We start from the raw sequence: 11,154 nt of genomic DNA on the forward strand, positions 1-11,154 counted from the left end.
AAAAGTATTTTCATGGATACTGACCTTTTGCCAAATTGACCTTCAAAGAAGTTATGCCAATTTATAGCCCAATCACTAGTGTGTGAATATCTGTTTCCCACAAATCTTGCCAAAGCCATATTTTGTAATTCCTTTTAATCATTGCCAATCTGATAGGCAAAATAAAAATATCCTGCTGCTTTAATTTGCACTTATTAAAGNAATAAGCAAAGTTAGACATCTTTTTATGTAGTCCTTTGCAAGTTATATCATTTTTCTTTTTCTGAACAAATACTTAATAGGTACACAATAAATATTTTTGGACAATTACATACACAACCTGTGCTATTGTTCCTTTTATTAATCTCAATGAATTCATTATAAAGTAACAAATTAATAAACTTGAAAAAAAAAAGACATAAAAACAAAATACATCTCCTGAGAGAGAGAGACATAGGTGTATCGTGTGAGCCCACTGGGGCTTGCCTATCAATCACAAAGCTGAGGCAGGAGAACTTCAAGTTCAAGACCAGCCAGGGCTATAACAGTGGGATGCTTCCATCTTGGTCTCCGGGGACAGCTGTCCCACGGTCTGTTCTAGCAAACCTGACCCAAATGAAACAAGAGGTCTGAAAGGGCTGTTTGCAGACCACACTTTACTAGCCCTTGGGCTTTGTGGCGAGACCCTCAGTTCACATTACAAAGGTTAGAAAAAGTGGTTCAGAGGGAGGTATGCACCCCACCAGTGGCCAGCAAGTAACTCCCTTCTAAAAGCATAGTGATAGCCCAAGCCAGCAAAACAGTTAGCCGAGCAGAAGCCCCTCCCAGATGGACCTGAGCCCTGGGCTCCACCCCTCCTAGAGCTTCCAGGGGAACATGAAAAGACAGCAGCTCACTTTGAGGAGTGAAAAGAGCTCTTGGGACAGTAGGCATGTAGTCCCTGTGGCTCACAGAACACACCTCTCAACCCAAGGGATCCAACCTCCCGACCCTGCACACAACCTATACAATCTCTGCCCTGAGATGAGTTTCAAGAGAACACGAAGCCTGGCCCAGCAACTCTGCAGGCACACAGAGTCCCTTCCTCCAAGGGGAAACAAGGTTAGGGACCTGGCGCCTGACACGGGCCTATGTCAACATAGGCTTATAGACCTGGCATATGGACTGTCTCAAATCTTGTTCCGAATCTGGTCCAAATGGGAGCTCAGACCCCTCTCTCTCCCAACATCAGGTGGTCACTCTGCTCTCAGTCAGAGAAGACAGCCCATACGAGTAGGCTCTCTGTAGGAAGCCCAGCCGACCTGTAGCCTGGAACACGCGGAACTTTCCTAGAGGATGTGTTCCAAAAGACCACCACGGGAGGAGGAACTCATGCCCAACAGGCGCAGCACAGAGACTAGAAGACCTTGGGCAGAGGCTCAAAGGCATCTGGAAACTCTAAGGCCAGTGGGGCTCCAGAGCATCCAAGCTACTTGGCAGCTGTGGGCCACCAGTCCGGCACCACGGCAGTCACAGTCACCAGCTGGCTCTCGGAGGTCTTGATGTGGAGAGGACCCTTGATTGTCTCTGACCGCAGCAAAGCCAGTCCCACGTGTCCCTGGCCAGCCCTGAACTTGCCCGCTGCCTGGCCTGTGGCAGTCACCGTCACTACGGCGCCAGGGCTGATGCCACTTGCAGGCAGGGGGCCTTCAAGCTTCACTGGGAAGAGGCGCTTGCGGATGACACCTGTATGGTGGGTCCGGGCTGTCAGCTCCTGCCCAATGTAGCAGCCCTTGGTGAAGCTCACACCATTCATGAAGACCAGGTTGGACTCCAGGGGGAGGGCCATCCCTGGGGGAAGATCACAGACTCCCTCGGGGATGCCTGTGGGATTCAAAAACCAAGAGAATGAGCATAGCTGTGTCCAGAGAGAAGAACGGGCCTGCAGTTTATAAAGCTCAGCCCTGCAGGCCAGCTCTACCAACCCCTCTGCCCATTCTGGAGTCCACCTGCCCCCATGAACCTCCCCACCCCTCCCCAACCCCAGCCTGGCATAGCTGTCCCTACTCATACCTTGCTGGTACCGGTACTTGTGATAATCTTGGAGATCCCCAAGCTGTCCCCTGGGCACCAGGGCTAGGCCATCATCCTGGGTGAGAAGCCGCCACCCCATACGTGCAGTCCGGGGGTCACGGATAAGCATGGTGGTGCCTTCTAGCCTCTCTTCTAGAGGTGCAGTCTCAGAGGTTTGGGGGACACAGGGTAGCACAGCCCACACGTGGAGCTCCGGACGTGGCTCCACGGTAACCTTCCGCCGGATCTTGTACATGGAGAGGTGCTTCTGTAGGGCGCCCAGCACGGAGCTGTCACACTCCAGGAGAAAGTTTGGTGCCCCCTCCGTACACTCCGGGAGTCTGCAGGAGATAGGCATGGCATAGAGCTGGCAGAAGTTCCTACCCACTGCCATCTTACCAAGCTTGTGAAGAACAAAACACAGAGAGAAAAGTACCGTGGGCCACATGGGGCTGCCCCTCCAGTGTGTGGTCTGTGAGCTATAGCCGTTGCTGGCTCATGGCAGACTAAAAGCCATACCCACAATGACATGAGACTGTGCTTCTTGAGTTGCCTACACACACAAATGGAGACGTACGGAGCCATAACCTCGGATGTATGGGTCTGCTCTGCCACATTAGGGGCAGGCAAACCTTGATCTTCTCACAAAGCAGACAGGTACATAGAGCCATGCTCTCAGCCATACAAGACACATCCAGAGGAATGTCCGCACAGGCAGCTAAGTGCACTATGGGAACCAACACCAGACAACAGTGTCTATCCACATAGGGCTGAGCTTATAAAACGTACTAATGAGACCTATGTGTGGCAAGTTCACCCAGATCCACAGAGGGCTGTACCTGCATAACTCACATGGAGACAGAACCACACACACTATGGCTGTGTGGCAAGGCAGGCGGCCCCCAGCTGCCATGGACAGAAGAGCTGTGACAGCTGTGACAGGGCACTGTTCTGAGTAGCTGCTGAACCCAGTGGCCCTACAACAGCTGATGCAGACCCAGCCTCCTACCACCTAGACTCTATGATGAAGAATCTCACCCCACTGGATTGGGAGAGGACAGAGGGCAGAGCCCCAGTTTCTCAGAGGCTGTGGGGGTAAGGGAGAAGTAGGTGGTAAGGCCTGGGTACCACACATCCTGTCAAGGACTGGCTGAATACACCAGGAGGTGCCACAACTCCCTAATGGCCACAGATGGACCCAGTCAGACCAAGAGTTACCACTAGTTACCACTTGGGAAACAGGCCCTGTGAAGGTGACTGAATGCCCAGGCACCTGCCTCAGTCTCCTCCTCTGACCTCCCTGTTCCTCAGTGCCAATCACAGGATGTCTGGGACACAGTAGTAGCCTGAGATCACAGAGACCCGAGCTAACCTGTGCACAGGCAGATGTAACAAAGGCCTGATGCTCTGTAGGAATTGGAGAGATGAGACTGGATCAAGTCCTCCACACCAGAGTAAAGCAGACAGACCAAGGGGGCACACTACCCAGACAAAGACTGAGGCTGGACAAAGGCAGTTCTCAGTCGAGCTCCTGTCTACAGTCCTGCCCGGAACAGGACCTCATAGCCTCTCTGGCTCCACGGTGAAGACAAAGCTAAGCTTATGGGTAGGAAAATTACTGAATCCAAAAGCCTAGATAATTAAGGGACAAAGCAGATAAGAAAGCCTTAGGAGAGAAAGAAAGAAAGAAAGAAAGAAAGAAAGAAAGAAAGAAAGAAAGAAAGAAAGAAAGAAAGAAAGAAAGAAAGAAAGAAAGAAAGAAATACATGAAGCAGATGAGAGGGACTCACCTATCCCCAAGGTGAAAACAGTATGGAGCACAGTAAACATCTGGAGGCTTTTCTTTTTCTGTTTTACCACTAGTAGCTGAGCCATGGTGGCAGACACCTACAATCCAGTGCTTCAGGAATGAGAGTAGAGCATCAGGGTTGCTACATATGGAACTCAAGATCAAACTGGGCTGCACAAGATCCTTGCAAAACAACCAAACCCCATTAGTATTTGTAGGAGTCCCTTTTCTCACTCTGTAACCAAGTTCCGAAAGAAGCCATAATGAACGGTTTGTTGGAAATCAGTTAGAGGGCACAGTACATTATGGCGGGGGTTGGGGGGGGGCAGGAATTTGAGGCTGCCGATCACCCTGCATCTGCATCAGGAAACGGGGGGGGGGGATGCTGGAGCTCAGCTTACTTTCTCCTTTTCGCTCTGCCAGATCCCAGGCCATGGGAAGGTGCCACCCACACTCAGGACAAGTCTTGTCACCTCAGCTATCTAAACCTAGAACCTCTGTCACAGGCAGGCCTAAAGATTGGTTTCCTAGATAGTTCTAGGTCCTATCACTTATTTAACATTCCATGCAGCCCTGATGTTTATTTTCTTATGAATAAGCAAAGATGTTGGGGATGGGTGATTCACTAGTTGGCAGGTGTTGGAGACAGGCAGCAAAAGGACTGTCAAACAGAGAGTCAGATGACCCCACAGCAGCACTTCCATGCAGCAGAGGGCCCTACTAAACAGCACAGATCCCACCAGGGTTGTTTAAAACGGTTTTTATCAGACATTTTGCCATTATAGGTCTCATTGAATTCTAGATGATCTTGCAACCACTTTCAGTTTGGCCAAATGGACAGCATCTCCCCGGTAGCCTAGAAGAGGGTCTGCTGTAACTATTGCTAAAGATGCAGCGTTATGGCTGTCCAAAACACAATCCTCAGTCATTACGAAGGTTGCCGACAGGCAAGCCTGTGATTGGTCCAAATATCCTTTCTGGGGCTATACAAACAGGCTGTGAAGGCTCACTTAGTGAGGTTGTGGGGAGACTTTCCTGAGCTTTGCCCCAGTGTGGGAGCAGCAGGCCCGAGAAAAGGCTTCTCTCCATTTTCTTTTCTTGCTTTCTGTAGTGTGGGCTGGGCTGGTAACAGAGAAAGAAGCAGCAGAGACAGCAGAGGTCAGCAGAGGCGATGGAACTGCAGTGGTGGCAGCAGCAGGTGAGCAGTTGACAAGCCAAAGCTGCAGGGAAGGCAAGCCTGCCAGCTGTCTGACAGCTGAAGCGACAGCTGAGCAGTTCAATAACAGCCTGGGCAAGAAGAAAGATGGCAGACAGAGAGCGACAGCAAGCTGAGACTGAAGAAGGAGAAACGATTGCAAAGAGCCAGAGAAGAGAAACTGCAGGCCCAAGTCACTGAAGAGTCGAGGGAGCTGCCAATCAAACCTTCAGAGCCAAGGGTCTGAGACCCTGTGTAGAAGAGCAGTGGCAACAGCTGGTATCAACAGCTAAGGAATCTCAACTTCCGTAGGCCATACAAGAGCTGTAACACTGGCTGCTGCCAAGAGTAGAGGAATCCCTATACTAGGTCCACAAGACCTGTAAACACATGCAGGACCAAGGCTGAAGACGCTTAGGGTCTTTAACACGAGAGGGTAACTGCTTCTATACTGGCAACCACTGCCAATCACCATGAGGAATGGAAGCCACCAAAGACTAGCGCTTGAATCAACTCCAGCTGCCTATTGGTAACATGGAGAGATGATGGAGACCTGGAAACACAGGCAGATCCAAGGCTCCAGTATGGAGTCCATGCATGTTTTCTACAAAGGGCAGTGACCTGTGGGAAGCCGTTTCAGAGTGGCAGTTACAGAGTGGCAGTTACAGAGTGGCAGTTACAGAGTGGCAGTTACAGAGTGGAAGTTACAGAGTGGCAGTTACAGAGTGGCTGTTGCAGAGTGGCAGTTGGCTACTGCTGGCCACCACACATACATAGGCAGTAAAGGTTCTTTTGCCAAGATGAGGTTTTGAGAATTAACCAAAGTTAACCAATCAAATGAGAGACAAGTTAACCAATCAGATGAGAGACAAGTTAACCAATCAGATGAGAGAGAACGCCTCTCCTAGGCCTATATAAGCAGCACCAGTTCTGGGCTTGGGGTCTCTTCGCCTCTGCAATCAAGCTCTCCCAATAAACGTGTGCAGAAGGATCCTGTTGCAGTGTCGTTCTTCCTGGCCAGTTGGGCGCGCGCAAGAGTGACCGGCTTAGGCTTAAGGCCCTGAGTCACCACAGCCCTAACACTGCCTGGAAGACACCATCCCAGGGTTCACACAGAACTCTATATGCCAAAGCGTCACAGTGGGTCTGGCCCATGGGTTGTCATTTGCTTACACAGTTCTAGATTCAGAGATTCACTAAGCGAAGTAATGTGGGAAAAGGATCTCTAGGAAGCACGTCACTGTGGCCTTTCAGCACCTGGAGACAGGCACTCCAGATTTCCCCCCACAGAATGCAGACAACTACTGGATAGTGATGCCATGGCTGTCAATTCTCATCCACCACTCTCATCCTGGAATGGCCACCCTCAGGGGTTCAGGAACTATTCTCCAGATAGGAGGATTCCCCATATACTCCCAATGAGCATCTAGGGGCTACTGAAGAGGCTCACCAAAACCCAACTTGGAAAGACACCAGGTAGCTGAGACAGGCAGCCAGGCCTGGACTTCGGTAGGAGTCAAGGGACAGCCCAGGATAGGGAGGGCGGGTCTTCACATGCCTACTAGACAATGCTGAGACTTCAGGACTTAGATCCTATAAAGGTGAGCAACTGAAGACTCAATGCTATAGACGCAGGCCCTGCCCAGACTGGCTAGCAAACACTATTTACAATCACAGTCAGGTCTGCTGTATAGATGATGAGACCATACAGGCAAACAGCTGGCACTGCAAAGAGGAACCAGAAATAAGGGGAAAACTGGATTCTCAGAACACTGGGACAATCTGTCACTGTGGAGAGAGAGGCTGTGCAGAGAGTGGCTTTTTGAATAAAGTCCCACGGATCAGTGAAATCTTTCTAAGAAGTGAGGAGGGAGGGACAAAGCTGAAGCACCCATCTTGAAAATAATAACTCCAGAAGCCTCTGACTTGACTGGTTGGGGTCCCAGGCACAACGCTCTGTGCAAGTAACTAGCGCAACCTGGATGCCTTCCATGGGACATCCGCCTCTAGGTGACCCCTTCCCTAAGTCTAGATTGTCCTCAGAAAGTCATTTCCAGAATCATCTAATTATGCCTCTTCCCAAGGGTGTCTAGCCAGTATTCCCTAGAAATCTTATCCTGGACATCCTTCCTGGGATTCTGGAGGCCTGCTCCCTCAGCACTCTAACGACCCTACTGCCCCGCCCTGCTGCCCCGCCCAAGCTCACCCATACAGAATGACGTCATAGAGCGTGCGTCCCTGCACATTCAGGAAATGGGCATACGCCGCACGAGCAGAGGGCTGAGCCGCGCCGGTCGGAGGCCCCGAAAGCGGCAGCTCATTGGTCGATAGTCCCAACAGGAAGGGTGCAGCGTCCGGGCCGCGCACGCGCACTAAGGCGCGCCCGTCCAGCCGGAAGCAAGTCCAGGCCACAGCGTCCGCGGGGTTGCTGCCAAGAAGGCCGGAGCCACGGGCTAGGCAGTAACTCGCGGTCCCGCTCAGCCGCCAGTGCCAAGCTGGGCTTCTGCGCCCCGCAGCCGCGCCCCGAAGCAGCGCCACCACTGCCATCTTGGGCGCTAAGTGAAGGCGGGCACCACAGCGGCCCCGGGCGGCGGCGGCGGGCGACGCGCGTGCGTGGGGGGGAAAGTGGGCGGGACCTCAGCCAGTGGATGGGTGCGCAAGCCCAGATAAACACCGAGGCTAGAGCCACCCGGTGACCCTTTCCTTAGTTGGCTCCTGGTCAAACCGGTTGTGGTCGTGGTAAATACGTAAACAAGAAATTTGCCATCTTACGTCGGTCCTGGTGTGCAATCCCAATCAGCCTCTCGGGGGGCAGAGGCAGGAGAATGCGTGTTCAGGACCTGCCTGTGCAACTTAAAATCCTGTCTCCGAATAAAAAGCTGGAGATAGATAGCTCAGTGGTAGAGCATTTCCTAACAGGCAGGAAGCCATGGTTCCCATCCCCAGTACTGCCCAGAAAAAAAGGAGGAAAAAAGTTAGGCATTTCCTTGTTCATGGTTAAATACGAACAGTATAAAATGTATTATCTTCATCACTGTTACTTTGTTATTGCTATACTAAACATGACCAGAAGCAACTTGGGAAGAAAAGGGGTTCACTTCATTTGAAAACTCTCAGGTCACACCCACTTACGGAGAGAACTCAGGGCAGGAACTGAAGCAGAAGCCCTGGAAGAAGGCTCTTATCGGCCGGCTTCTGATGACTTGTTCAGCCTGCTTTTTGATACGATCCAGGAGCACCTTTCCATGGTGAGCTGGGCCCTCTCACATCAGTCACTGATGTGATATAAACTGAGACCTGTTTAGAGGCCAAGCTTATGGAGGCGTTTTCTGAATCTTCCCAGATATCTCTAGGCTTGTGGCAAGTTGATGAAAGCCAGCCAGCGAGACCACTTTTAGTGCATTTAGATCGGCATTGTTCAAACGGCTGCGCAGCCCTCACTATCATCCAACTCCAGAACTTTTCATCTCCCTATCATCCAACTCCAGAACGTTGACTCCTCCCAGAACACACACTCAGCCACTGGTGCCCACAGTTGGCTTTCTGCCCTTGGGGTTGGAAGCCTCCGAGGACCAGTGCCTGTCCTCTTGCACCTGGCTCTCTTCATGGAGCACCCATCCTCAGTATAGCACGTATCAGAATTCCCTTCCCTTTTTAAGAATTGTATTTTATAGCTGGGCGTGGTGGCACACACCTTTAATCCCAGTACTTGGGAGGCAGAGGCAGGTGGATTTCTGAGTTCGAGGCCAGCCTGGTCTACAGAGTTCCAGGACAGCCAGGGCTATACAGAGAAACCCTGTCTCGAAAAACAACAACAACAACAAAAAAGAATTGTATTTTATTACGGCAATGCCTACCTTTCCCTTATGCGCTGAGCTGGCAGTGGGTACTTGGGAGGTCTCCGATTCTTGGAGCCAGGAAAAGTGTTGCTATGAAAACGACTACACGGATGTCTCTTTGAGTCCCTGTTCTTGGGTCTTTGAGGCATACTGGATCATATTGCTACCAGGGAAACTGGAGTTCCTTTTGTGTGTTCTTAGTCTTATTAGCAAAAGAATTTCGAAATGGACTTGGAGCTTGAAAGTGGCACATGCCTTTAACACCAGCATTGGCTGGGCAGAGGCAGGCAGGTCTCTGTAAGCCCTGGCTAGTCTACAGAGCTAGTATCAAGACAGTCAGGGATACAAAAATAAGTCCTATCTTGTGGGAAGGGGAGAAGAAAATTAACAGTTGAGAGAAAAACCTACAAAGAAAGTAGATGTGTTGCATAGCTCTTTTATGTCAACTTGACACAGGCTAAAGTCATCTGAGAGGAAGGAACCGCAATTAAGAAAATGCCTCCATAAGATCTGGCTTTAGGCAAGTCTGTATGGCATTTTCTTAATTGGTGATTGATGGAGGAGGGCCAGGCCCATTGTGAGTGGGGCCATCCCTGGGCTGCTTGTCCTGGATTCTATAAGAAAGCAGGCTGAACAAACCATGCTTCGGAGCAAAGCCATTAAGCATCATCCCTCCCCTCCCCTCCCCTCCCCTCCCCTCCCGTCCATGGCCTCTGCCTCAGCTCCTGTCCCTGTTTGATCCCCCCCCCACTTCCTTGAATGATGAATAACAATGTGGAAGTGTAAGCCCAATAACCCCTTTCCTCCCCAGCTTGTTTTTTGGTCATACTATTTTGTCATAGCAACAGAAACCCTGACAGGAATAGAAAGTCAGTAGGTAAGCAACACATTCCTACAGCTGCTTGGAGAACAGTCATGCCTTTTGCATTTAAATGAGGGTCACAGAAACAGAAAGCTCAGAGTCTCCGGAGAAATGTGTTTATTAGGCTTTTGGCCAGAATCCAGACAGATAAAAAGAAGGGAAGGGAGAAAACATGCTTAGTGCTGGGCCCCAATCTAAGTTCAAAATGTTAACAGCTCAGGCCTGACTTCAAAGGAGACTTCATTCCAGGCTCTTGGATCCCAGTGTTTCGGGATTCTGAACAAAGAGGCAGGATACCAAGATTTTTCAAAAGTAGTTTTTAATTATTCCAGCAGTTTCAGTGAAACTCTTGGAAGTTTTTGTTGTTGTTGTTGTTTTGCTTATTTCGTGTTTTTTTTTAAGTAATAGTACTTTGTATATGGCTTTTGCTTCTTTGTCTTCCATATATAGTAACTTACAATTTTATTGGTTATTTTACAACCTTCAGGTGAGTTTCTAAAGATGGCCTAGATATGGAGGAAAGCAAGGTCACTCAAATGTAATCTCACAGAAGCTTGGCAAAAAATAATCCACATGGTGGCCTTCCTGCCTTTCCTTCAGGGTTTCTAGAAGGGATAAGAGAATGGCGTAGAGAGGTGTAGTCACGTTTGTATATATGCAAGGGCATGGTTCCCCCTGTGGCTGTCATCTGTGTTTCTTTTCCATGGTTCTCAGAGGCTCCTATGGTTAAGTCTCAAATCTGGGACAAATGGCTAGCTGAGGTGCTGTCACAGGGTTTTCTTGCATCCCTCAGTCCCTACCTGTTACAGGGTACAGCTGGCATCCTCTGCCCACTTCTCCAGCCTGAGGCCTGGGCTACCCTTCCCCCAGATGCTCTTCCCTATATAATTCAGCCATTTTACCTGGACTGTTTCGATTACCTTCTTGGTCTCTTGGTCTGGTTTTCCCATCTCCCCTACCCTCTCTCTCCTTACATAGCTTTGCTCATCTGGGCTCTCCCAGATGTCCTTGCCTCTATCTATCCTCTCCCTATTATTTACAATAAACCTTCTCCTCCACCATACCTAGGAACAGTCACGTCCTTCCTTTTTTATTTATTTATTTTTCTTTACATTCATCTAGTGCCAAAACCCAGACTAATCACGGCCTTTTCTTTTTAATTTCTTTTTTTCATTCACCTACCACACTAGGGCAAAGGATTGCACCAGAGATATATGGTGAGAAATAAAGATAGTTTATATAACTCCGTTTAGATTTATTTATTGTTTTGTATGTTTGTTTGTACACCATGTTCATGCCTAGTGCCCATTGAAGCCAGAAAAGGAAGTTGGCGCTCCTGTGATTGGCATGAACAGATGGTTGCAACCCTCCACATAGGTGTTGGGAACTGTATTAGTTAGGGTTTTACTGCTGTGAACAGACACTATGACCAAGGCAA

The 11,154-nt window shown here is 49.7% G+C and overlaps 1 protein-coding gene across 2 annotated transcripts; it reads right to left on the minus strand.

Annotated features, from left to right (window-relative positions):
* Positions 1–618: 618 nt before the first annotated feature.
* Positions 619–7,630, minus strand: Iba57 (iron-sulfur cluster assembly factor IBA57). 2 transcript variants are annotated; one of them, XM_021176817.2, is made up of 3 exons: positions 7,222–7,630; positions 2,032–2,372; positions 619–1,842 (listed from the first exon to the last, which is right to left on the minus strand). In XM_021176817.2, exons 1-3 carry the CDS (start codon positions 7,560–7,562, stop codon positions 1,448–1,450), a joined length of 1,077 nt encoding a protein of 358 aa, XP_021032476.1. In that variant the 5' UTR covers positions 7,563–7,630; the 3' UTR covers positions 619–1,447. The 2 variants fall into 2 exon arrangements, with proteins under 2 accessions (XP_021032476.1, XP_021032477.1); XM_021176818.2 differs by lacking the exon at positions 7,222–7,630 and adding an exon at positions 3,822–4,088.
* Positions 7,631–11,154: the final 3,524 nt, after the last annotated feature.

The sequence above is a fragment of the Mus caroli genome, chromosome 11 (assembly GCF_900094665.2).
Source record: "Mus caroli chromosome 11, CAROLI_EIJ_v1.1, whole genome shotgun sequence".
NCBI classification, from domain to species: Eukaryota; Metazoa; Chordata; class Mammalia; order Rodentia; family Muridae; genus Mus; species Mus caroli.

Bases quoted from the DNA above. Each gene is read 5' to 3' on its own strand.
- Iba57 (XM_021176817.2), bottom strand. From the start codon at position 7,562: ATGGCAGTGGTGGCGCTGCTTCGGGGCGCGGCTGCGGGGCGCAGAAGC. The intron at 2,373-7,221 runs GTGAGCTTGGGC...TATCTCCTGCAG, and splicing joins TATGACGTCATTCTGTATGG to ACTCCCGGAGTGTACGGAGG. The intron at 1,843-2,031 runs GTATGAGTAGGG...TGAATCCCACAG, and splicing joins CAAGTACCGGTACCAGCAAG to GCATCCCCGAGGGAGTCTGT.